At 49.7% G+C, this 27,481-nt stretch overlaps 1 protein-coding gene across 3 annotated transcripts in view; it reads right to left on the bottom strand.

Moving 5' to 3' along the window:
- The window catches only part of LOC140403691 (tolloid-like protein 2), a 726,814-nt gene that overhangs the window by 39,950 nt on the left and 659,383 nt on the right, over positions 1-27,481 (bottom strand). For all 3 annotated transcript variants that reach the window (XM_072491868.1, XM_072491869.1, XM_072491870.1), the window contains 4 exons: positions 27,212-27,392; positions 26,282-26,407; positions 21,212-21,339; positions 18,250-18,463 (listed from right to left, as the gene is read on the bottom strand). In XM_072491868.1, the coding sequence (XP_072347969.1) occupies positions 18,250-18,463; positions 21,212-21,339; positions 26,282-26,407; positions 27,212-27,392 (649 nt within the window). The remainder of the gene's footprint in view (positions 1-18,249; positions 18,464-21,211; positions 21,340-26,281; positions 26,408-27,211; positions 27,393-27,481) is intronic.

The raw sequence follows: 27,481 nt of genomic DNA, 5'->3' as shown, positions 1-27,481 counted from the left end.
TGTACTGACTCTGCTGGATGTACTGACTGTGCTGACTGTGATGACTGTACTGACTGTGCTGACTGTACTGACTGTGTTGACTGTACTGACTCTGCTGGATGTACTGACTGTGCTTACTGTGATGACTGTACTTACTGTGCTGACTGTACTGACTGTGTTGACTGTACTGACTCTGCTGGATGCACTGACTGTGCTTTCTGTGATGACTGTACTGACTGTACTGACTGTACTGACTGTACTGACTGTACTGACAGTGTCAACTGTGCCGACTGTGCCGACTGTGCCGACTGTGCTGTCTGTACTGACTGTACTGACTGCTGACTGTACTGACTGTACTGACTGTACTGACCGTGTTGACTGTACTGACTGTACTGACTGTGCTGGCTGTACTGACGGTACTTACTGTACTGACTGTTGACTGTACTGACTGTACTGACTGTGGTGGCTGTACTAACTGTACTTACTGTACTGACTGTGTTGACTGTGCTGACTATGCTGACTGTGCTGGCTGTACTGCCTGTACTGCCTGTACTGACTGCTGACTGTACTGACTGTACTGACTGTGTTGACTGTACTGACTGTACTGACTGTGTTGACTGTGCTGACTGTGCTGACTGTGCTGACTGTACTGACTGTGCTGACTGTACTGACTGTACTGACTGTACTGACTGTACTGACTGTACTGACTGTACTGACTGTACTGACTGTACTGACTGTACTGACTGTGTTGACTGTGTTGACTGTACTGACTGTGTTGACTGTGCTGTCTGTACTGACTGTACTAACTGTGTTGACTGTACTGACTGTGCTGACAGTGCTGACTGTGTTGACTGTGTTGACTGTGCTGACTGTGCTGGCTGTACTGCCTGTACTGCCTGTACTGCCTGTGCTGACTGTACTGACTGTACTGACTGTGTTGACTGTACTGACTGTACTGACTGTGCTGACTGTACTGACTGTGCTGACTGTACTGACTGTTGACTGTACTGACTGTGGTGGCTGTACTAACTGTACTTACTGTACTGACTGTGTTGACTGTGCTGACTATGCTGACTGTGCTGACTGTACTAACTGTACTGACTGTGTTGACTGTGTTGACTGTGCTGACTGTGCTGACTGTGCTGACTGTGTTGACTGTGTTGACTGTGCTGACTGTGCTGGCTGTACTTACTGTACTGACTGTACTGACTGTGTTGACTGTACTGACTGTGCTGGCTGTACTGACTGTGCGGACTGTACTTACTGTACTGACTGTGCTGGCTGTACTGACTGTGCTGGCTGTACTGACTGTGCTGACTGTGCTGATTGTGCAGACTGTGCTGATTGTGCTGGCTGTAGTGACTGTGCTGACTGTACTGTCTGTGCTGACTGTGCTGATTGTGATGACTATGTTGACTGTACTTACTGTGCCGACTGTGCCGACTGTACTGACTGTGTTGACTGTACTGACTGTGCCGACTGTACTGACGGTGCCGACTGTACTGACTGTGCCGACTGTACTGACTGTGCCGACTGTACTGACTGTGTTGACTGTACTGACTGTGTTGACTGTACTGACTGTGCTGACTGTACTGACTGTGCCGACTGTGCCGACTGTGTTGACGGTACTGACTGTACTGACTGTACTGACTGTGCTGGCTGTACTGACTGTACTGACTGTACTGACTGTGCTGACTGTGCTGACTGTGCTGACTGTGCTGACTGTGCTGACTGTGCTGATTGTGCAGACTGTGCTGATTGTGCTGGCTGTAGTGACTGTGCTGACTGTACTGTCTGTGCTGACTGTGCTGATTGTGATGACTATGTTGACTGTACTTACTGTGCCGACTGTGCCGACTGTACTGACTGTGTTGACTGTACTGACTGTGCCGACTGTACTGACGGTGCCGACTGTACTGACTGTGCCGACTGTACTGACTGTGCCGACTGTACTGACTGTGTTGACTGTACTGACTGTGCTGACTGTGCCGACTGTGTTGACGGTACTGACTGTACTGACTGTACTGACTGTGCTGGCTGTACTGACTGTACTGACTGTACTGACTGTGCTGACTGTGCTGACTGTGCTGGCTGTACTGACTGTACTGACTGCTGACTGTACTGACTGTACTGACTGTGCTTGCTGTACTGACTGTGCTGACTGTACTTACTGTACTGACTGTGTTGACTGTACTGTGCTGGCTGTACTGACTGTACTTACTGTACTGACTGTGTTGACTGTGCTGGCTTAATGACTGTGCTGACTGTACTGAATCTGCTGGATGTACTGACTGTACTTACTGTGTTGACTGTGCTGGCTGTACTGACTGTACTTACTGTGCTGTCTGTACTGACTGCACTGACTGTGCTGTCTGTACTGATTGTACTTACTGTACTGACTTTGTTGACTGTACTGACTGTGTTAACTGTACTGACTGAACTGACTGTGTTGACTGTGCTGACTGTGCTAGCTGTGCTGACTGCTGACTGTACTGACTGTGTTGACTGTGCTGGATGTACTGACTGTGCTTACTGTGATGACTGTACTTACTGTACTGACTGCTGACTGTGTCGACTGTGCCGACTGTACTGACTGTGCTGACTGTGTTGACTGTGCTGACTGTGTTGACTGTGCTGACTGTGCTGTCTGTACTGACTGTGCTGGCTGTGTTGACTGTGCCGACTGTGCCGACTGTGCCGACTGTACTGACTGTACTGACTGTACTGACTGTACTGACTGTACTGACTGTGCTGTCTGTGTTGACTGAACTGACTGTACTGACTGTGTTGACTGTACTGACTGTGCTGACTGTGCTGACTGTACTGACTGTACTGACTGCTGACTGTACTGACTGTGCTGACTGTGCTGACTGTGCTGACTGTGCTGACTGTACTGACTGTACTGACTGTGTTGACTGTGTTGACTGTGTTGACTGTGCTGACTGTACTGACTGTACTGACTGTACTGACTGTGTTGACTGTGCCGTCTGTACTTACTGTGTTGACTGTACTGACTGTGGGCTGACTGTGCTGATTGTACTGTCTGTGTTGACTGTGCTGTCTGTAGTGACTGTGCTGACTGTACTGGCTGTACTGACTGTACTGACTGTGCTGGCTGTACTGACTGTGCTGGCTGTGCTGACTGTGCTAGCTGTAATGACTGTGCTGACTGTACTGTCTGTGCTGACTGTGCTGATTGTGATGACTGTGCTGGCTGTACTGACTGTACTGACTTTGCTAGCTGTGCTGACTGTACTGACTGTGATGACTGTGCTGGCTGTGCTAGCTGTGCTGACTGTACTGACTGTGCTGACTGTACTGACTGTGCTGACTGTGATGACTGTGCTGGCTGTGCTAGCTGTGCTGACTGTACTGACTGTGCTGACTGTACTAACTGTGCCGACTGTACAGTCTGTGCTGGCTGAGCTGACTGTGATGACTGTGCTGGCTGTGCTAGCTGTGCTGACTGTGCTGGCTGTGCTGGCTGTGCTGACTGTACAGTCTGTGCTTACTGTGCTGACTGTGCTGGCTGTAGTGACTGTACTGACTGTGTTGACTGTACTTACTGTACTGACTGTGTTGACTGTACTGACTGTGCTGTCTGTGCTGGCTGTACTGGCTGTACTGACTGTGCACACTGTACTTACTGTACTGACTGCTGACTGTACTGACTGTGCTGACTGTACTGACTCTGCTGGATGTACTGACTGTGATGACTGTACTGACTGTACTGACTATGTTGACTGTACTGACTCTGCTGGATGTACGGACTGTACTTACTGTACTGACTGCTGACTGTACTAACTGTGTTGACTGTGCCGACTGTGCCGACTGTGCCGACTGTGTTGACTGTGCCGACTGTGCTGACTGTACTGACTGTGCTGACTGTACTGACTGTGCTGACTGTGCTGACTGTGCTGACTGTACTGACTGTACTGACTGTACTGACTGTACTGTCTGTGTTGACTGAACTGACTGAACTGACTGAACTGACTGTGTTGACTGTACTGACTGTACTGACTGTACTGACTGTACTGACTGTGTTGACTGTGTTGACTGTGTTGACTGTACTGACTGTACTGACTGTGTTGACTGTGCTGACTGTGCTGACTGTGTTGACTGTACTGACTGTGCCGACTGTGCCAACTGTGTTGACTGTGCCGACTGTACCGACTGTACCGACTGTTTTGACTGTGCCGACTGTACCGACTGTGCCGACTGTGCCGACTGTACCGACTGTGTTGACTGTGCTGACTGTACCGACTGTGCCGACTGTGCCGACTGTACTGACTGTGCTGACTGTGTTGACTGTGCTGACTGTGCCGACTGTACTGTCTGTACTGGCTGTGTTGACTGTACTGACTGTCCTGACTGTGTTGACTGTACTGACTGTGCAGACTGTTTTGACTGTACTGACTGTGCTGTCTGTACTTACTGTACTGACTGTACTAACTGTGCTGTCTGTACTGACTGTGTTGACTGAACTGACTGTACTGACTGTGTTGACTGTACTGCCTGTGTTGACTACTGACTGTGCTGGCTGTACTGACTGTACTGACTGCTGACTGTGTTGACTGTACTGACTGTGCTGAATGTGCTGACTGTACTGACTGTGCTGACTGTGCTGTCTGTACTGACTGTACTTACTGTACTGAATGTGTTGGCTGTGTTGACTGTACTGACTGTACTGACTGTACTGACTGTGGTGACTGTACTGACTGTACTGACTGTACTGACTGTTCACTGTGCTGGCTGTGCTGGCTGTGCTGACTGTACTTACTGTACTGACTGCTGACTGTACGGACTGTGTTGACTGTACTGACTGTGCTGACTGTGCTGGCTGTGCTGACTGTGCTGACTGTACTTACTGTACTGACTGTGCTGACTGTACTGACTGTGTTGACTGTACTGACTGTGCTGACTGTGCTGACTGCACGGACTGTACTGACTGTGTTGACTGTGCTGACTGTACTTACTGTACTGACTGTGTTGAATGTACTGACTGTGCTGACTGTACTTACTGTACTAACTGTGCTGACTGTACTGACTGTGCTGACTGTACTGACTGTACTGACTGTACTGACTCTGCTGGATGTACTGACTGTGCTGACTGTGATGACTGTACTGACTGTGCTGACTGTACTGACTGTGTTGGCTGTACTGACTCTGCTGGATGTACTGACTGTGCTTACTGTGATGACTGTACTTACTGTGCTGACTGTACTGACTGTGTTGACTGTACTGACTCTGCTGGATGCACTGACTGTGCTTTCTGTGATGACTGTACTGACTGTACTGACTGTACTGACTGTACTGACTGTACTGACTGTACTGACTGTACTGACTGTACTGACTGTGTCAACTGTGCCGACTGTGCCGACTGTGCTGTCTGTACTGACTGCTGACTGTACTGACTGTACTGACTGTACTGACCGTACTGACTGTGCTGGCTGTACTGACGGTACTTACTGTACTGACTGTTGACTGTACTGACTGTACTGACTGTGGTGGCTGTACTAACTGTACTTACTGTACTGACTGTGTTGACTGTGCTGACTATGCTGACTGTGCTGGCTGTACTGCCTGTACTGCCTGTACTGACTGCTGACTGTACTGACTGTACTGACTGTGTTGACTGATCTGACTGTACTGACTGGACTGACTGTGTTGACTGTGCTGACTGTGCTGACTGTGCTGACTGTACTGACTGTGCTGACTGTACTGACTGTACTGACTGTACTGACTGTACTGACTGTACTGACTGTACTGACTGTACTGACTGTTGACTGTACTGACTGTGTTGACTGTGCTGTCTGTACTGACTGTACTAACTGTGTTGACTGTACTGACTGTGCTGACAGTGCTGACTGTGTTGACTGTGTTGACTGTGCTGACTGTGCTGGCTGTACTGCCTGTACTGCCTGTGCTGACTGTACTGACTGTACTGACTGTACTGACTGTGTTGACTGTACTGACTGTGCTGACTGTACTGACTGTGCTGACTGTACTGACTGTTGACTGTACTGACTGTGGTGGCTGTACTAACTGTACTTACTGTACTGACTGTGTTGACTGTGCTGACTGTGCTGACTATGCTGACTGTGCTGGCTGTACTGCCTGTACTGCCTGTGCTGACTGTACTGACTGTACTGACTGTGCTGACTGTGCTGACTGTGCTGACTGTACTGACTGTACTGACTGTGCTGACTGTGCTGACTGTACTGACTGTGTTGACTGTGTTGACTGTGTTGACTGTGTTGACTGTGCTGACTGTACTGACTGTGCTGACTGTACTTACTGTACTGACTGTACTGACTGTGTTGACTGTACTGACTGTGCTGACTGTGCCGACTGTGCCGACTGTGCCGACTGTGTTGACTGTGTTGACTGTACTGACTGTGTTGACTGTGCTGTCTGTACTGACTGTACTAACTGTGTTGACTGTACTGACTGTGCTGACAGTGCTGACTGTGTTGACTGTGTTGACTGTGCTGACTGTACTGACTGTGCTGACTGTACTGACTGTGCTGTCTGTACTGACTGTGTTGACTGAACTGACTGTGTTGACTGTACTGACTGTGTTGACTACTGACTGTGCTGGCTGTACTGACTGTGTTGACTGTACTGACTGTGATGGCTGTGCTGGCTGTACTGACTGTACGGACTGCTGACTGTACTGACTGTACTGACTGTGCTGACTGTACTTACTGTACTGGCTGCTGACTGTGTTGACTGTACTGACTGTACTGACTGTGTTGACTGTGTTGACTGTACTGACTGTACTGACTGTGCTGTCTGAACTGACTGTACTTACTGTACTGACTGTGTTGACTGTGGTGACTATACTGACTGTTGACTGTGCTGGCTGTGCTGGCTGTACTGACTGTGCTGTCTGTACTTACTGTACTGACTGCTGACTGTACTGACTGTGTTGACTGTACTGACTGTGCTGACTGTGCTGGCTGTGCTGACTGTACTTACTGTACTGACTGTGCTGACTGCTGACTGTGTTGACTGTACTGACTGTACTGACTGTACTGAATGTACTGAATGTACTGAATGTACTGACTGTGTTGACCGTGTTGATTGTACTGACTGTACTGACTGTACTGACTGTGCTGTCTGTACTGACTGTACTTACTGTACTGACTGTGTTGACTGTGGTGACTATACGGACTGTTGACTGTGCTGGCTGTAATGACTGTGCTGACTGTAGTTACTGTACTGAGTGCTGACTGTACTGACTGTGTTGACTGTGCTGACTGTGCTGGCTGTGCTGACTGTACTTACTGAACTGACTGTGCTGACTGTACTTACTGTGCTGACTGTGTTGACTGTACTGACTGTGTTGACTGTACTGACTGTGCTGACTGTGCTGACTGTGTTGACTGTACTGACTGTGCTGACTGTGTTGACTGTACTGACTCTGCTGGATGTACTGACTGTGCTTATTGTACTTACTGTACTGACTACTGACTGTACTGACTGTACTGACTGTGTCGACTGTGTCGACTGTGCCGACTGTACTGACTGCTGACTGTACTGACTGTACTGACCGTGTTGACTGTACTGACTGTGCTGGCTGTACTGACTGTGCTGGCTGTACTGACTGTGTTGACTGTACTGACTGTGCTGGCTGTACTGACTGTACTTACTTTACTGACTGTGTTGACTGTGCTGACTGTGCTGGCTGTACTGACTGTACTGACTGTGTTGACTGTGTTGACTGTACTGACTGTACTGACTGTACTGACTGTACTGACTGTACTGACTGTACTGACTGTGTTGGCTGTACTGACTGTGCTGACTGTGCTGACTGTACTTACTGTATGGACTGTGCTGACTGTACTGACTGTGCTGACTGTGCTGACTGTACTGACTGTGTTGACTGTGTTGACTGTGTTGACTGTGTTGACTGTGCTGACTGTACTGACTGTACTGACTGTACTGACTGTACTGACTGTGTTGACTGTGCTGACTGTGCTGACTGTACTGACTGTACTGACTGTGTTGACTGTGTTGACTGTGTTGACTGTACTGACTGTACTGACTGTACTGACTGTGTTGGCTGTACTGACTGTGCTGACTGTGCTGACTGTGCTGACTGTACTTACTGTATGGACTGTGCTGACTGTACTTACTGTACTGACTGCTGACTGTGCTGACTGTGCTGGCTGTACTGACTCTGCTGACTGTACTTACTGTACTGACTGTGCTGGCTGTACTGACTGTGCTGACTGTGTTGACTGTGCTGACTGTGCTGACTGTACTGACTGTGCTGACTGTACTGACTGTGCTGACTGTACTGACTGTGTTGACTGTGCTGACTGTACTGACTCTGCTGGATGTACTGACTGTGCTGACTGTACTGACTGTGATGACTGTACTGACAGTGCTGACTGTACTGACTGTGTTGACTGTACTGACTCTGCTGGATGTACTGACTGTGCTTTCTGTGATGACTGTCCTGACTGTGGGCTGACTGTGCTGACTGTACTGTCTGTGTTGACTGTACTGACTGTGCTGACTGTACTGACTGTGCTGACTGTACTGACTCTGCTGGATGTAAAGACTGTGCTGTCTGTACTGACTGTGCTGATTGTGCTGACTGTACGGACTCTGCTGGATGTACAGACTGCGCTGACTGTACTGACTGTGCTGACTCTGCTGGATGTACTGACTGTGGGCTGACTGTGCTGACTGTACTGTCTGTGTTGACTGTGTTGACTGTGCTGTCTGTGCTGACTGTACTGACTGTGCCGACTGTGTTGACTGTACCGACTGTGCCGACTGTGCCGACTGTACCGACTGTGCCGACTGTGCCGACTGTGCCGACTGTGTTGACTGTGTTGACTGTACTGACTGTACTGACTGTACTGACTGTACTGACTGTACTGACTGTACTGGCTGTGCTGACAGTACTGACTGTACTGACTGTACTGACTGTACTGACTGTACTGACTCTGCTGGATGTACTGACTGTACTTACTGTACTGACTGTGTTGACTGTGTTGACTGTGCTGACCGTGCTGACCGTACTTACTGTACTGACTGCTGACTGTGCAGACTGTGCAGACTGTGCTGACTGTACTGACTGTGCTGACTGTGCTGACTGTGTTGACTGTACTGACTGTGCTGTCTGTGCTGTCTGTGCTGACTGTGCTGACTGTGCTGACTGTACTTACTGTACTTACTGTGTTGACTGTGCTGGCTGTACTGACTGTGCTGACTGTACTTACTGTACTGACAGAGTTGACTGTGCTGACTGTGCTGACTGTGCTGGCTGTACTGACTGTGCTGACTGTAGTGACTGTGTTGACTGTGCTGACTGTGCTGTCTGTGCTGTCTGTACTGACTGTGCTGGCTGTGTTGACTGTACTGACTGTGCTGACTGTACTGACTGTGCTGTCTGTACTGACTGTACTTACTGTACTGACTGTGTTGACTGTACTGTCTGTACTGACTGTGTTCACTGAACTGACTGTACTGACTGTACTGACTGTGCTGGCTGTACTGACTGTACTTACTGTGTTGACTGTACTGACTGTGCTGGCTGTACTGACTGTACTTACTGTACTGTCTGTGCTGACTGTGCTGATTGTGCAGACTGTGCAGACTGTGCTGACTGTGCTGGCTGTAGTGACTGTGCTGACTGTACTGTCTGTGCTGACTGTGATGACTGTGTTGACTGTACTTACTGTGCCGACTGTACCGACTGTGTTGACTGTGCCGACTGTACTGACTGTGCCGACTGTACTGACTGTGCCGACTGTACTGACTGTGCCGACTGTACTGACTGTGCCGACTGTGTTGACTGTACTGACTGTGCCGACTGTGCCGACTGTACTGACTGTACTGACTGTGCTGACTGTGCTGACTGTTCCGACTGTGCCGACTGTGTTGACGGTACTGACTGTGCTGGCTGTGCTGGCTGTACTGACTGTACTTACGGTACTGACTGTGTTGACTGTGCTGGCTGTACTGACTGTACTGACTGCTGACTGTACTGACTGTACTGACTGTGATTGCTGTACTGACTGTGCTGACTGTACTTACTGTACTGACTGTGTTGACTGTGCTGACTGTGCTGTCTGTACTGACTGTGCTGGCTGTGTTGACTGTACTGACTGTGCTGACTGTGCTGACTGTGCTGTCTGTACTGACTGTACTGACTGTGCCGACTGTGTTGACTGTGTTGACTGTACTGACTGTACTGAATGTGCTGTCTGCACTGACTGTGTTCACTGAACTGACTGTACTGACTGTGTTGACTGTACTGACTGTGCTGACTGTGCTGACTGTGCTGACTGTGCTGACTGTGCTGACTGTACTGACTGTACTGACTGTGTTGACTGTGCTGACTGTACTGACTGTGCTGGCTGTACTGACTGTGCTGACTGTACTTACTGTACTGACTGTGCTGGCTGTACTGACTGTGCTGACTGTGCTGATTGTGCAGACTGTGCTGATTGTGCTGGCTGTAGTGACTGTGCTGACTGTACTGTCTGTGCTGACTGTGCTGATTGTGATGACTATGTTGACTGTACTTACTGTGCCGACTGTGCCGACTGTACTGACTGTGTTGACTGTACTGACGGTGCCGACTGTACTGACTGTGCCGACTGTACTGACTGTACTGACTGTGCCGACTGTACTGACTGTGTTGACTGTACTGACTGTGCTGACTGTACTGACTGTGCCGACTGTGCCGACTGTGTTGACGGTACTGACTGTACTGACTGTACTGACTGTGCTGGCTGTACTGACTGTACTGACTGTGCTGACTGTGCTGACTGTGCTGGCTGTACTGACTGTACTGACTGCTGACTGTACTGACTGTACTGACTGTGCTTGCTGTACTGACTGTACTTACTGTACTGACTGTTGACTGTACTGTGCTGGCTGTACTGACTGTACTTACTGTACTGACTTTGTTGACTGTGCTGGCTTAATGACTGTGCTGACTGTACTGAATCTGCTGGATGTACTGACTGTACTGACTGTACTTACTGTGTTGACTGTGCTGGCTGTACTGACTGTACTTACTGTGCTGTCTGTACTGACTGTACTGACTGTACTGACTGTGCTGTCTGTACTGATTGTACTTACTGTACTGACTTTGTTGACTGTACTGACTGTGTTAACTGTACTGACTGTACTGACTGAACTGACTGTGTTGACTGTGCTGACTGTGCTAGCTGTGCTGACTGTGCTGACTGCTGACTGTACTGACTGTGTTGACTGTGCTGGATGTACTGACTGTGCTTACTGTGATGACTGTACTTACTGTACTGACTGCTGACTGTGTCGACTGTGCCGACTGTACTGACTGTGCTGACTGTGTTGACTGTGCTGACTGTGCTGTCTGTACTGACTGTGCTGGCTGTGTTGACTGTACTGACTGTGCCGACAGTGCCGACTGTGCCGACTGTACTGACTGTACTGACTGTACTGACTGTACTGACTGTGCTGTCTGTGTTGACTGAACTGACTGTACTGACTGTACTGACTGTGCTGGCTGTACTGACTGTACTGACTGCTGACTGTACTGACTGTGCTGGCTGTGCTGACTGTGCTGACTGTGCTGACTGTGCTGACTGTACTGACTGTACTGACTGTGTTGACTGTGTTGACTGTGTTGACTGTACTGACTGTGCTGACTGTACTGACTGTACTGACTGTACTGACTGTACTGACTGTACTGACTGTGTTGACTGTGCCGTCTGTACTGACTGTACTTAATGTGTTGACTGTACTGACTGTGGGCTGACTGTGCTGATTGTACTGTCTGTGTTGACTGTGCTGTCTGTAGTGACTGTGCTGACTGTACTGGCTGTACTGACTGTGCTGGCTGTACTGACTGTGCTGGCTGTGCTGACTGTGCTAGCTGTAATGACTGTGCTGACTGTACTGTCTGTGCTGACTGTGCTGATTGTGATGACTGTGCTGGCTGTGCTGACTGTGCTGGCTGTACTGACTGTACTGACTTTGCTAGCTGTGCTGACTGTACTGACTGTGATGACTGTGCTGGCTGTGCTAGCTGTGCTGACTGTACTGACTGTGCCGACTGTACAGTCTGTGCTGGCTGAGCTGACTGTGATGACTGTGCTGGCTGTGCTGACTGTACAGTCTGTGCTGGCTGTGCTTACTGTGCTGACTGTGCTGACTGTAGTGACTGTACTGACTGTGCTGACTGTACTAACTGTGCCGACTGTACAGTCTGTGCTAGCTGTGCTGACTGTGCTGGCTGTGCTGGCTGTGCTGACTGTACAGTCTGTGCTGGCTGTGCTTACTGTGCTGACTGTGCTGACTGTAGTGACTGTACTGACTGTGTTGACTGTACTTACTGTACTGACTGTGTTGACTGTACTGACTGTGCACACTGTACTTACTGTACTGACTGCTGACTGTACTGACTGTGTTGACTGTACTGACTGTGCTGACTGTACTGACTCTGCTGGATGTACTGACTGTGATGACTGTACTGACTATGTTGACTGTACTGACTCTGCTGGATGTACGGACTGTACTTACTGTGCTGACTGTGCTGACTGTGCTGACTGTGCTGACTGTACTGACTGTACTGACTGTACTGACTGTACTGACTGTACTGACTGAACTGACTGAACTGACTGTGTTGACTGTGTTGACTGTACTGACTGTACTGACTGTACTGACGGTGTTGACGGTACTGACGGTACTGACGGTACTGACGGTACTGACGGTACTGACTGTACTGACGGTACTGACTGTACTGACTGTACTGACTGTACTGACTGTACTGACTGTACTGACTGTACTGACTGTACTGACTGTACTGACTGTACTGACTGTACTGACTGTACTGACTGTACTGACTGTACTGACTGTACTGACTGTACTGACTGTACTGACTGTACTGACTGTGTTGACTGTGTTGACTGTGTTGACTGTGTTGACTGTACTGACTGTACTGACTGTACTGACTGTACTGACTGTACTGACTGTACTGACTGTACTGACTGTACTGACTGTGTTGACTGTGCTGACTGTACTGACTGTACTGACTGTGCTGTCTGTACTGACTGTACTTACTGTACTTACTGTACTGACTGTACTTACTGTACTGACAGTGTTGACTGTACTGACTGTACTGACTGTACTGTCTGTACTGTCTGTGTTGACTGAACTGACTGAACTGACTGTGTTGACTGTGTTGACTGTACGGACTGTGCCGACTGTGTTGACTGTGCTGACTGTGTTGACTGTGCTGGCTGTGCTGGCTGTGCTGGCTGTACTGACTGTACTGACTGTGCTGACTGTACTGACTGTACTGACTGTACTGACTGTGTTGACTGTGTTGACTGTGTTGACTGTACTGACTGTGCTGGCTGTACTGACTGTACTGACTATGTTGACTGTACTGGCTCTGCTGGATGTACTTACTGTACTGACTGCTGACTGTGATGACTGTACTGTCTGTACTGGCTGCACTGGCTGTGCTGACTGTACTGACTGTGCTGACTGTACTGAATGTGCTGGCTGTACTGACTGTACTGGCTGTGCTGACTGTACTGAATGTGCTGGCTGTACTGGCTGTAATGACTGTACTGAATGTGCCGACTGTGCTGTCTGTACTGACTGTGCTGACTGTTCCAGCTGTACTGACTGTTCTGACTGTACTGGCTGTGCTGACTGTACTGACTGTGCCGGCTGTACTGACTGTTCCAGCTGTACTGACTTTTCTGGCTGTAGCGACTGTGCTGACTGTACTGACTGTGCTGGCTGTACTAATTGTGCTGACTGTGCTGTCTGTACTGACTGTGCTGTCTGTGCTGACTCTACTGACTGTGCTGGCTGTACTAATTATGCTGACTGTAATGACTGTGCTGACTGTTCTGGCTGTGCTGACTGTTCTGGCTGTACTGACTGTACTGGCTGCACTGGCTGTGCTGACTGTGCTGGTTGTATTGTCTGTGCTGACTGTGCTGGTTGTATTGTCTGTGCTGACTGTATTGTCTGTGCGGACTGTACTGACTGTGCTGGCTGTGCAGTCCGTGCGTGTCCAAGAAGATCAGGAAACTGCATTTTTCAAATATCTGCCCGTTGGTACTTGCATTGTGAATATTCCCCTTTCTGAAAGATTATTATGAGCAGCAAACTCTCCCGTCTCGTCCTAAAGCTCTGTCCACTTGAGGAGGCGATAATAATAATAATATTTATTGTCACAAGTAGGCTTACATTAACATTTCAATGGAGTTACTATGAAAATCCTCTAATCGCCACATTCCGGCGCCTGTTCGGGTACACAGAGAATTCTGAATGTCCAATTCACCTAACAGCATGTCTTTCAGGAGGAAACCGGAGCACCCGGAGGAAACCCACGCAGACTCCGCACAGACAGTGACCCAAGTTGAGAATCAAAACTGGGACCTTGGGCGCTATGAAGCAACAGTGCTAACTACTGAGAGACTCACGGTTGGTGTGTTGCCTCCCAGGTGCCAGGGTGCGTGATGTCTCGGATCGTGTTTTCAGGATCCTTAAGGGGGAGGGGGAGCAGCCCCAAGTCGTGGTCCACTTAGGTACCAACGACATAGGAAGGAAAAGGGATAGGGGTGTAAGGCAGGAATTCAGGGAGCTAGGGTGGAAACTTAGATCTAGGACAAACAGAGTTATTATCTCTGGGTTGTTAACCGTTCCACGTGATAGCGAGACGAGGAATAGGGAGAGAGAGGAGTTGAACACGTGGCTACAGGGATGGTGCAGGAGGGAGGGTTTCAGATTTCTGGATAATTGGGGCTCATTCTGGGGTCGGTGGGACCTCTACAAACGGGATGGTCTACACCTGGACCAGAGGGGTACCAATATCCTGGGGGGGAAATTTGCTAATGCTCTTCGGGAGGGTTTAAACTAGTTCAGCAGGGGCTGGGGAATTGTAGCTCCAGTATACAGGAGGTTGAGAGTAGTGAGGTCATGAGTAGGGTTTCAAAGTTGCAGGAGCGTACCGGCAGGCAGGAAGGTGGTGTAAAGTGTGTCTTCTTCAATGCCAGGAGCATCCGGAATAAGGTGGGTGAACTTGCGGCATGGGTTGGTACCTGGGACTTCGATGTTGTGGCCATTTCAGAGACATGGATAGAGCAGGGACAGGAATGGCTGTTGCAGGTGCCGGGGTTTAGATATTTCAGTAAGCTCAGGGAAGGTGGTAAAAGAGGGGGAGGGGTGGCATTGTTAGTCAAGGACAGTATTACGGTGGCAGAAAGGACGTTTGATGAGGACTCGTCCACTGAGGTAGGATGGGCTGAGGTTAGAAACAGGAAAGGAGAGGTCACCCTGTTAATGGTTTTCTATAGGCCTCCGAAAAGTTCCAGAGATGTAGAGGAAAGGATTGCAAAGATGATTCTGGATAGGAGCGAAACCAACAGGGTAGTTGTTATGGGGGACTTTAACTTTCCAAATATTGACTGGAAACGCTATAGTTTGAGTACATTAAATGGGTCTGTTTTTGTCCAATGTGTGCAGGAAGGTTTCCTGACACAGTATGTAGATAGGCCAACGAGAGGCGAGGCCATATTGGATTTGGCACTGGGTAATGAACCAGGACAGGTGTTAGATTTGGAGGTAGGTGAGCACTTTGGTGATAGTGACCACAATTCGATTACCTTTACTTTAGTGATGGAAAGGGATAGGTATATACCGCAGGGCAAGAGTTATATCTGGGGGAAAGGCAATTATGATGCGATGAGGCAAGACTTAGGATACATCGGATGGAGAGGAAAACTGCAGGGGATAGGCACAATGGAAATGTGGAGCTTGTTCAAGGAACAGCTACTGCGTGTCCTTGATAAGTATGTACCTGTCAGGCAGGGAGGAAGTGGTCGAGTGAGGGAACCGTGGTTTACTAAAGCAGTTGCAACACTTGTCAAGAGGAAGAAGGAGACTTATGTAAAGATGAGACATGAAGGTTCAGTTAGGGCGCTCGAGAGTAACAAGTTAGCTAGGAAGGACCTAAAGAGAGAGCTAAGAAGAGCCAGGAGGGGACATGAGAAGTCTTTGGCAGGTAGGATCAAGGATAACCCTAAAGCTTTCTATAGATATGTCAGGTTTAAAAGAATGACTCGGGTAAGAGTAGGGCCAGTGAAGGACAGTAGTGGGAAGTTGTGCTTGGAGTCCGAGGAGATAGGAGAGGTGCTAAATGAATATTTTTCGTCAGTATTCACACAGGAAAAAGACAATGTTGTCGAGGAGAATACGGAGATTCAGGCTACTAGACTAGAAGGGCTTGAGGTTCATAAGGAGGAGGTGTTAGCAAATCTGGAAAGTGTGAAAATAGGTAAGTTCCCTGGGCCAGATGGGATTTATCCTAGGATTCTCTGGGAAGCTAGGGAGGAGATTGCTGAGCCTTTGGCCTTGATCTTTAAGTCATCTTTGTCTACAGGAATGGTGCCAGAAGACTGGAGGACAGCAAATGTTGTCCCCTTGTTCAAGAAGGGGAGTAGAGATAACCCCGGCAACTATAGACCAGTGAGCCTTACTTCTATTGTGGGAAAAATCTTGGAAAGATTTATAAGAGATAGGATGTATAATCATCTGGAAAGGAATAATTTGATTAGAGATAGTCAACACGGTTTTGTGAAGGGTAGGTCGTGCCTTACAAACCTTATAGAGTTCTTTGAGAAGGTGACCAAACAGGTGGATGAGGGTAAAGCAGTTGATGTGGTGTATATGGATTTCAGTAAAGCGTTTGATAAGGTTCCCCACGGTAGGCTACTGCAGAAAAAACGGAGGCATGGGATTCAGGGTGATTTAGCAGTTTGGATCAGAAATTGGCTAGCTGGAAGAAGACAAAGGGTGGTGGTTGATGGGAAATGTTCAGACTGGAGTCCAGTTACTAGTGGTGTACCACAAGGATCTGTTTTGGGGCCACTGCTGTTTGTCATTTTTATAAATGACCTGGAGGAGGGTGTAGAAGGATGGGTGAGTAAATTTGCAGATGACACTAAAGTCAGTGGAGTTGTGGACAGTGCGGAAGGATGTTACAAGTTACAGAAGGACATAGATAAGCTGCAGCACTGGGCTGAGAGGTGGCAAATGGAGTTTAATGCAGAAAAGTGTGAGGTGATTCATTTTGCAAGGAATAAAAGGAAGACTGAGTAATGGTAAGATTCTTGGCAGTGTGGATGAGCAGAGAGATCTCGGTGTCCATGTACATAGATCCCTGAAAGTTGCCACCCAGGTTGAGAGGGTTGTTAAGAAGGCGTACGGTGTGTTAGCTTTTATTGGTAGAGGGATTGAGTTTAGGAGCCATGAGGTCATGTTACAGCTATACAACACTCTGGTGCGGCCGCATTTGGAGTATTGCGTGCAATTCTGGTCGCCGCATTATAGGAAGGATGTGGAAGCATTGGAAAGGGTGCAGAGGAGATTTACCAGAATGTTGCTGGTATGGAGGGAAGATCTTATGAGGAAAGGCTGAGGGACTTGAGGCTGTTTTCGTTAGAGAGAAGAAGGTTAAGAGGTGACTTAATTGAGGCATACAAGATGGTCAGAGGATTAGATAGGGTGGACAGTGAGAGCCTTTTCCCTCGGATGGTGATGTCTAGCACGAGGGGACATAGCTTTAAATTGAGGGGAGATAGATATAGGACAGATGTCAGAGGTAGGTTCTTTACTCAGACAGTAGTAAGGGCGTGGAATGCCCTGCCTGCAACAGTAGTGGACTCACCAACACTAAGGACATTCAAATGGTCATTGGATAGACATATGGACGATAAGGGAATAGTGTAGATGGGCTTTAGAGTGGTTTCACAGGTCGGCGCAACATCGAGGGCCGAAGGGCCTGTACTGCGCTGTAATGTTCTGATTTGTATGTACTGTTCTACCGTGCTGCCTGATTTCCGCAGACGGTGGCCAGTTTGGTGAGGTTTTAGTACTACGTTAAAAATGAAGAGGGAGTGCCTGAAGAATGGTGACCTGATCCATCTCAGGAAACTGGGTAATCAGTGACAGTCCTCGGAGTGCGAGATCCATGACTGATTTTGGAAACTCACGGAAAAGATGGACAATTCTCTTATGGAGATAGTGGCTGGAGTTGTCCGGCCGTTGGGATTCTACGTTCCCGCTGGTTTCCCGGAGACGTAGGGGGGTTTATTGGGAAACCCCATGGACAAGCGGAATGGGTATAGAATCCCGCCAGCGAACAGCACAGCGCCGAGATCCACGAGGGTGAGGGACTCGCGAATCCCGCCCGCCGTCTGTTTGAGGCGAGCTTATTGTGCGAGGTTGCTGCCTCACCTGTGCTGTGCTTAGCTTCAAAGCCTTTCCTCTGAACGGAAGCATCCGACTGGAATTTGATGAACATTTTGTTTCCCGAGCTGACGAGGGGCTCCGGCGTCTGGCTCCCGCAGTAACGCCCCAGAATAGGCGCCTTCTCGCCAGCCCCGTCATACACCTCCAGGTGATCATAAACGCATTCCTGGTGCTGTTCCATTTCAAACTCGTTGAAGGCCTGTGGGGCAATGGTTCCGCGGGATTAGTACATGAGAAATGATTCAGTCCTGCTCTCTGTCCTTCTCATCTTCCTTCAAACAGTGACCCCTCACCCCATTCCCAACTAATCAATGACTCGGACTGTTTTCATTCGAACGATGGAGGTTGAGGGGTGACCTGATAGAGGTCTACAGGATTATGAGGGGCATGGATAGAGTGGATGGGCGGGTACTCTTTCCCAGGGTGGGGGGGTCAGTCACCAGGGGGCAGAGGTTTAAGGTCCGTGGGGCAAAGTTTAGAGGAGATGTGTGAGGCAGGTGTTTACACAGAGGGTGGTGAGTGCCTGGAACCCGTTGCCAGGGGAGGCTGTGGAAACAGATACATTAACGGCGTTCAAAAGACATCTTGACAAATACATGGATAGGACGGGTATAGAGGGACACGGCACTGAGGGAGTGCTGAGTGCTTTGGCCAAGGTTGGTATCATGACCAGTACAGGTTTGGAGGGCCGAAGGGCCTGTTCCTGTGCTGTATTGTTCTCTGTTCATGGTATTGTCAAACTTCCTAAATGACAACCCAGTGGGATTGCCAACATTTCGAAGCCAAGAATGCAAGGAACTGGGTGGGGGGTGGGGGAGGAGCAGCAGCTTCACACAGGGCTCTGTCCTGGGCAGACAGAAGGAGCACCTTGGGTGACTGTGACCTGCACCGAAATACTTCTGATCAGATGTGACCCATTCAGCAGGATGTATCTGTGGGTAATAATGGAGACAGAATGAATGAGGATCCACAGTATAAATGGGGATGTGAGTCCTTCACCTGCCTCAGGCGAGCGCTGGGCTGTAAACCCGGAGTACAACACGGAGACCTTTCTCCGTTAGTGTCGATCGTCGCCCTCTCATCTTCAAGGTTATCATAGATTATCAGCGAATTTACAGTGCAGAAGGAGGTCATTCGGCCCATCGAGTCTGCACCGGCTCTTGGAAAGAGCACCCTACCCAAGGTCAACACCTCCACCTTATCCCCATAACCCAGAAACCCCACCCAACACTAAGGGCAATTTTGGACACGAAGGGCAATTTATCATGGCCAATCCACCTAACCTGCACAACTTTGGACTGTGGGAGGAAACCGGAGCACCCGGAGGAAACCCACGCACACACGGGGAGGACGTGCAGACTCCGCACAGACAGTGACCCAAGCCGAAATCGAACCTGGGACCCTGGAGCTGTGAAGCAATTGTGCTAACCACAATGCTACCCTGCTGCCTTGTTACAGGCTTCATTCCCCATCCCAGAAACGTGAACACCAGAGTGTAGCAGCGAGGGAATGCCGCACTGCCACGTGTGCCGTCTATCAGGTGGGATATTAAACTGCGGCATCTCTCGATGTCAGAGACTCTGTGGCGTTATTTGAAGAGTCGGGGATTTCTGGCCATTATTTATCACTGAATTGTTCAGGAGCATGCCATTCGGCCCATTGAGTCACTCCTAGATCTTTCATCGGACAATCCAGTTCGATTCCCACTCCGTGCCCTTGCTCCACATCCCAAAAATAACTCCTCACTCCAGTTTGTATTCAATTCCTTTTTGGAAGCTTCTATTCAATGTGTATTTACCACGTTCTGCGTGTCCCAAATCCCAACCAATCGCTGCGGACAACGGGTTTGCGCCCTCGTTGCCAGTTCTTGTACCCAATCACCTTCAATCTCTGGCCTCTGATTGCCGACTCCTCAGCTGTCGGCATTGGTTACTGCATTAAATCTCCTCTCAGCCGTCTCTGCTGCGAGGAGAACGATCGCGGATTCTCCACTGTCTCCACGTGACCCTAATCCCTCATTCCGCGTACCATTCCGGTTAATCTTCCCAGCAGCATTTCCATGATCCTTCCTAAAGTCTGGATGCAATTCTCCAGTTTCATACAATTTCCACATAGTCTCTCGCGTCCGGAATTCTCCGGAACTTTGCTGGCGGTGGGATTCTTTGGCCCCACCAGCAGCGTAAAACCCTGGGGGTTTCCCGGCGGTGTGGAATGGGTTCAATCCCCCACTATCAACATCCTGGGGGTTACCATCGATCAGAAACTGAACTGGACCCAGCCACATAAATACTGTGGCTACCAGGGCAGGTCAAAGGTTAGGAATCCTACGGTGAGTACCTCACCTCCTGACCCCCCAAAGCCTGTCCACCATCTACAAGGCACAAGTCAGGACAGTGATGAAACACTCTCCACTTGCCTGGATGAGTGCAGCTCCAATAACACTCAAGAAGCTCAACACCATCCAGGACAAAGCAGCCCCGCTTGATCGCTCCCCTTCCACAAACATTCACTCCCTCCACCACTGACGCACAGTGACAGCCGTGTGTACCATCTACAAGATGCACTGCAGTAACTCAACAAGGTTCCTCAGACAGCACCTTCCAAACCCACGACCACTACCACCTAGAAGGACAAGAGCAGCAGATACCTGGGAACCCCACCACCTGGAGGTTCCCCTCCAAGTCACTCACCACCCTGACTGGGAAATATATCGGCCGTTCCTACACTGTCGCTGGGTCAACATCCTGGAACTTCCTCCCTAACAGCACAGTGGGTGAACCTACACCTCAGGGACTGCAGCGGTTCAAGAAGGCCCCCACCTTCTGAAGGGCGACAAGGGATGGAGAATGACACTGATATCCCCAAATTAATTTGTTAAAAAGATTTCTTTCTTCCTGAATCACATCCAGAGTTGAAGAGCAGCTCAGTATAAATTGAAGACATTTACCAGTTTGACTCTGTGTCCAGGGGTGGCAGATATGGCCCAGGTACATTCCTTACGACTCGGGTACTTGTCCGGCCAGTTTGGGCTGGCAATGACTCCCTCGGGGCTGCTTATTTGATGCTCACAGCCAGCTGTCGGGAAACAGTGGATGGGATTTGATAAAACTGATACAGGTTCCATCTAAATTCAATTCAGAATTTCAACATCTTCCTCGTGACGGTGAGAGTTAGCCACTGCAGAACAACCCAGCCGCACACATTAAAGACATAAAGGCCAAAACTAGGACATACCATACTGCAGAAGCTCGTGTTTCACTGGAGGATTGGGAGACATAGAACATGGAACATGGAACATAGAACAGTACAGCACAGAACAGGCCCTTCGGCCCTCGATGTTGTGCCGAGCCTTGTCCGAAACCAAGATCAAGCTATCCCACTCCCTGTAATTCTGGTGTGCTCCATGTGCCTATCCAATAACCGCTTGAAAGTTCCTAAAGTGTCCGACTCCACTATCACAGCAGGCAGTCCATTCCACACCCTAACCACTCTCTGAGTAATGAACCTACTCTGGCTGGTGATAGGTAACTGGCGGGATAGAACATACAACGATACAGCGCAGTACAGGCCCTTCGGCCCACGATGTTGCACCGACATGGGATGCTGCTGATGTCAGTCCTCAGACCTCAACTCTTTACAATCTATAGAAATGATCTGCAAACAGGGACAGAGTGTAATAGCAACATTTGCGGATGATACAAAAATAGGTGGGAAAGCAGGAAGTGAAGAGGAGATACAGATGGATATAGATTCACTAACACATATATTCACACACATACACACACACGCACATTCACTCACACATCCGCATTCACTCACACATTCACTCACACACACGCATTCACTCACACACACGCATTCACTCACACACATGCATTCACTCACACGCATTCACTCACACACACACGCATTCACTCACACACACGCATTCACTCACACACACACGCATTCACTCACACATTCACTCACACACACGCATTCACTCACACACACACACGCATTCACTCACACACACACGCATTCACTCACACATTCACTCACACACACGCATTCACTCACACACACACACGCATTCACTCACACACACACGCATTCACACACACACACGCATTCACTCACACACACGCATTCACTCACACACACACACATTCACTCACACACACACACACATTCACTCACACACACACACATTCACTCACACACACACACATTCACTCACACACACATTCACTCACACACACGCATTCACTCACACACACACGCATTCACTCACACACACACGCATTCACTCACACACACACATTCACTCACACACACACACATTCACTCACACACACACACGCATTCACTCACACACACACGCATTCACTCACACACACGCATTCACTCACACACACATTCACTCACACACGCATTCACTCACACACACACACATTCACTCACACACACACATTCACTCACACACATTCACTCACACACATTCACTCACACACATTCACTCACACACACACACATTCACTCACACACACACATTCACTCACACACACACATTCACTCACACACACATTCACTCACACACACACACTCACACACACACATTCACTCACACACACACATTCACTCACACACACACATTCACTCACACACACGCATTCACTCACACACACACATTCACTCACACACACATTCACTCACACACACATTCACTCACACACACGCATTCACTCACACACACGCATTCACTCACACACACTCATTCACTCACACACACGCATTCACTCACACACACGCATTCACTCACACACACGCATTCACTCACACACACACACATTCACTCACACACACACGCATTCACTCACACACACGCATTCACTCACATACACACATTCACTCACACACACGCATTCACTCACACACACGCATTCACTCACACACACACGCATTCACTCACACACACACGCATTCACTCACACACACACGCATTCACTCACACACACGCATTCACTCACACACACGCATTCACTCACACACACACATTCACTCACACACACACGCATTCACTCACACACACGCATTCACTCACACACACACGCATTCACTCACACACACACGCATTCACTCACACACACACGCATTCACTCACACACACACATTCACTCACACACACATACACACGCGTACACACACACACTCCCTCAAACACACACACACACACTCCCTCACACACACACACTGGCACACACACACCCTCACACACAGACACCCTCGCACACACACTCACACACACTCCCTCACACACACACTCCCTCACACTCACACTCCCTCACACACACACACACTGACACACACACACACACTGACACACACACACACACACAGACACACACACACCCTCACACTCACACACACTCACCCTCACACACACACTCCCTCACACACACACACACCCTCACACACACACACACCCTCACACACACACACACCCTCACACACACGTCCACACACACTCACGCATACACACTCACACACATTGACAAGCACACACACATTGACACACACGCACTGACTCACACAAGCACATGTTCACTAACACACAAATTCACACACTTTGACACACACATTCACTTCCACTCTTACACACGCACACACACACATTAACTCAAACGCATTCTCACATACATAGATACATAGAAGATAGGAGCAGGAGGAGGCCTTTTGGCCCTTCGAGCCTGCTCCGCCATTCATCACCATCATGGCTGATCATCCAACTCAATAGCCTAATCCTGCTTTCTCCCCATAGCCTTTGATCCCATTCTCCCCAAGTGCTATATCCAGCCGCCTCTTGAATATATTCAAAGTTTTAGCATCAACTACTTCCTGTGGTAATGAATTCCACAGGCTCACCACTCTTTGGGTGAAGAACTGTCTCCTTATCTCTGTCCGAAATGGTTTACCCTGAATCCTCAGGCTGTAACCTCTGGTTCTGGACACACCCATCATTGGTAACATCTTCCTGCATCTACCCTGTCCAGTCCTGTTAGAATTTTATAAGTCTCTATGAGATCCCCCCCCATTCTTCTGAACTCGAGCGAGAACAATCCCAACCTAGTCAATCTCTCCTCATATGACAGTCCCGCCATCCCTGGAATCAGTCTGGTAAACCTTCGCTGCACTCCCTCGAGAGCAAGAACATCCTCCCTCAGAGGAGAGCAAAACTGCCCACAATACTCCAGGTGTGGCCTCACCAAGGCCCTGTACAATTGCAGCAACACATCCCTGCTCCTATACTCGAAACCTCTCGCAATGAAGGCCAACATACCATTAGCCTTCTTTACCGCCTGCATGCTTACCTTCAGCACAAGGACACCCAGGTCCCGCTGCACACTCCCCTCTCCCAATTTACAACCATTCCGGTAGTAATCTGCCTTCCTGTTTTTGCTTCCAAAGTGAATAACCTCATACTTATCCAAATTATACTGCATCTGCCATTGGTTTGCCCACTCGCCCAACCTGTCCAGATCCTGCTGTAGGATCCCTGCATCCTCGTCACAATTCACCCTCCCACCTAATTTGGTATCATCTGCAAACTTTGAGATTGTACATTTCGCTCCCTCATCCAAATCATTAATATATATTGTGAATAGTCAGGGTCCCAGCACCGATCCCTGTAGTACCCTGCTAGTTCCTGCCATTTTGCTTTTGTGCCAGACAGTAATGAACAGTTGCTGCAGTTCCCCATGCGTTTCTTGAATGTTTGCCATTGCCTATCCACTGTCATCCCTGTAAGTAACTCTCCCCAATCTATCAAGGCCAACTCACGCCTCATAGCTTCATAGTTCCCTTCATTAAGATTCAACACCCTGGTCTCCAAATCAACTACTTCACTCTCCATCTTGATAAAAAATTCTACATGTTATGGTCGCTCATCCCCAAGGGGTCTTGTACAGCCAGATTGGACCTCCTGGTCCGTTTCACTCTTCCTCAATTCATCCCAGACTCTCCTGTTCCCAGCCAATCCCCATTCACCCATTTCCCCTGAGCTCACTGGATCCTGAACTGGTTGTATTTGGAACATTCCCCCTGGGGTTCAAATTCTTCCAGGAGCTCTCTCCCCTCCTTATCTCTGGAACCTCCTCCAGCCTCACAGCCCTTCCCAACAAACTGTCCGTCCCTCTGACCCTGGCTTTGGGCATATCGCTCGCCTCGGCCCCACACTGCGCAGTCTCCCCCCTCACCACCTCGTTTAAAACCAAGGCTGGGATTCTGCACTGCGCGGTGACGATATTGTAATGGGCGATTGGGCGGAGGACGGTCCCCGAATCAGGGCCGGCGCCGGATTGACGACGGTCAGCCAAGCTCCGCCCCCACGATTGCGTGGCAGGATCGGTGCGTTATTGGAGGATCCTCCCGCAATGCTCCGCCCCCCGACCGCGCGGTTGACGTGTGACCTCAGTGGTTGGCCGCTGCGGACTGTGTCCAGCGTTGCCACACTTGCCCAGGATCCATGCCGCCGGCCGGTGGGGCTTCCGCGAGACCTGGGGGAACTGGTGGGGTGTGGCCAGGGGGGTGACCTGTGGGGTCGCGGATGGCGGGACGGGTCCACGCGCGGCCAGGGACCCGGCCATTCTCCAGCCGTTTTCGGCACGGGTGCCGGGTGTTCCGCCAGCCTCTCACCGGTTCCGGAACCGGTGCCGATTTTGCCGTCGTAAAACGCCCGCCAATTCTTCATTTGAGCCGACACTTTGCCGCTGAAACGGAGAATCCAGCCCCGGTCTTTGGCCAAATGTTTGGTTACCCTTTCCACTCCTCTTACTCCCCGTTTGTTTATTGACCCTCAGTGAAACACCTCGGGGTTTTTGTGACACTGAAGGTCAGCACAGAACCCCCTACATTACAACGTAACGAGCTAAGGGGGAGCCTGTGGACGGGATTACTGAGCTCAATGGGCAGGGTCCAAGCTCAATGATTCCCGGCTTTCCCGTGTCCACGGGAGGAATGCCGAGTCAAACCCACTGACCTTCTTTACAATCCAGGCCATTCTCGTGCAGCGCAAAGCCGTGGCGACATTGGCAGACATAACTCCCGAGCGTGTTCAGGCACTGCTGCTGACAACGGCCATTGTCCACGGAACACTCGTCCTTATCTGCGGGGGAACATTGAGACATTGTTAGTGTCAACATCGGAACCTGCCCCTCTTCACGGAGAGTCAAGAGAGGGACTGAGACCGGGGGGGGGGCGTTGGCTGGGATAAAAGATAAAACCGCCACCTCATTTTCATTTGACTGAAGACGGCATGGTGACACAGTGGTTAGCACTGCTGCCTCACAGCTCCAGGGTCACAGGTTCGATTCCGACCTCGGGTGACTGTCTGTGCGGAGTCTGCACATCCTCCCCGTGTCTGCGTGGGTTTCCTCCGGGTGCTCCGGTTTCCTCCCACAGTCCAAAGCCGTGCAGGTTAGGTGGATTGGCCGTGATAAATTGCCGCTTAGGGTGGGGTTGCAGGAATAGGACGAAGGATTGGGCCGAGGTAGTGTGTACGTTCAAAGGGTCGGTGCAGACTTGATGGGTCGAATAGCCTCATTCTGCACGGTACGGATTCTATGATTCTGATCTATGATTGCTGAGCTGAGGATGGCACCGTGAATTATTGGAAAACTCCCCGGAGACTGAGTGTATACGCTGGGCCCTCGCAGCCCTGGGTTTTGTCCAGGGGAGGATTGTTGGCAGGGAGTGCACTGGGAGCAGTGTGGGGACTGGCCATGTCCTGCTGGGCTGCTGTGGAGCCAGTCAGGGTATTTCTTTAAAGGCAGAAGCTGGTCTTTTTTAGCAACGTTGGTGGTTGGCGTGGAGCCGTGGCCACATTCAGGACAGCCCAGTTTTGGGGACAGGGCCTCAGACAGGTTTCAGTTGGGCCGTTTCTGGCCTCTGCCAACGCTTGCAGGCTCACCTGAGAAGAAGTGGCCTTTGAATCCCTTTTTGGACACAGTGTTGTCAGATTTAAACTCGATCCTCATGTTGTTGAATTGCGATGTTATGATGCCAGGCGTCTCGGGGCCACAGAATCGGCCGTGCAGTTTGGAATCTGAGGAAAGTCCGCTGTGGACCTCGACGTAATCATATTTACAGACCTGGTAAAGCAAACACATCTCCCTCAGTATCCACTCCGCAGCCCACACAATACAAGGGGCAGCACGGTGGCACAGTGGTTAGCACTGTT

The sequence above is a fragment of the Scyliorhinus torazame genome, chromosome 28, assembly GCF_047496885.1.
Source record: "Scyliorhinus torazame isolate Kashiwa2021f chromosome 28, sScyTor2.1, whole genome shotgun sequence".
NCBI classification, from domain to species: Eukaryota; Metazoa; Chordata; class Chondrichthyes; order Carcharhiniformes; family Scyliorhinidae; genus Scyliorhinus; species Scyliorhinus torazame.
This window is presented reverse-complemented; position numbering and strand designations above follow the sequence as displayed.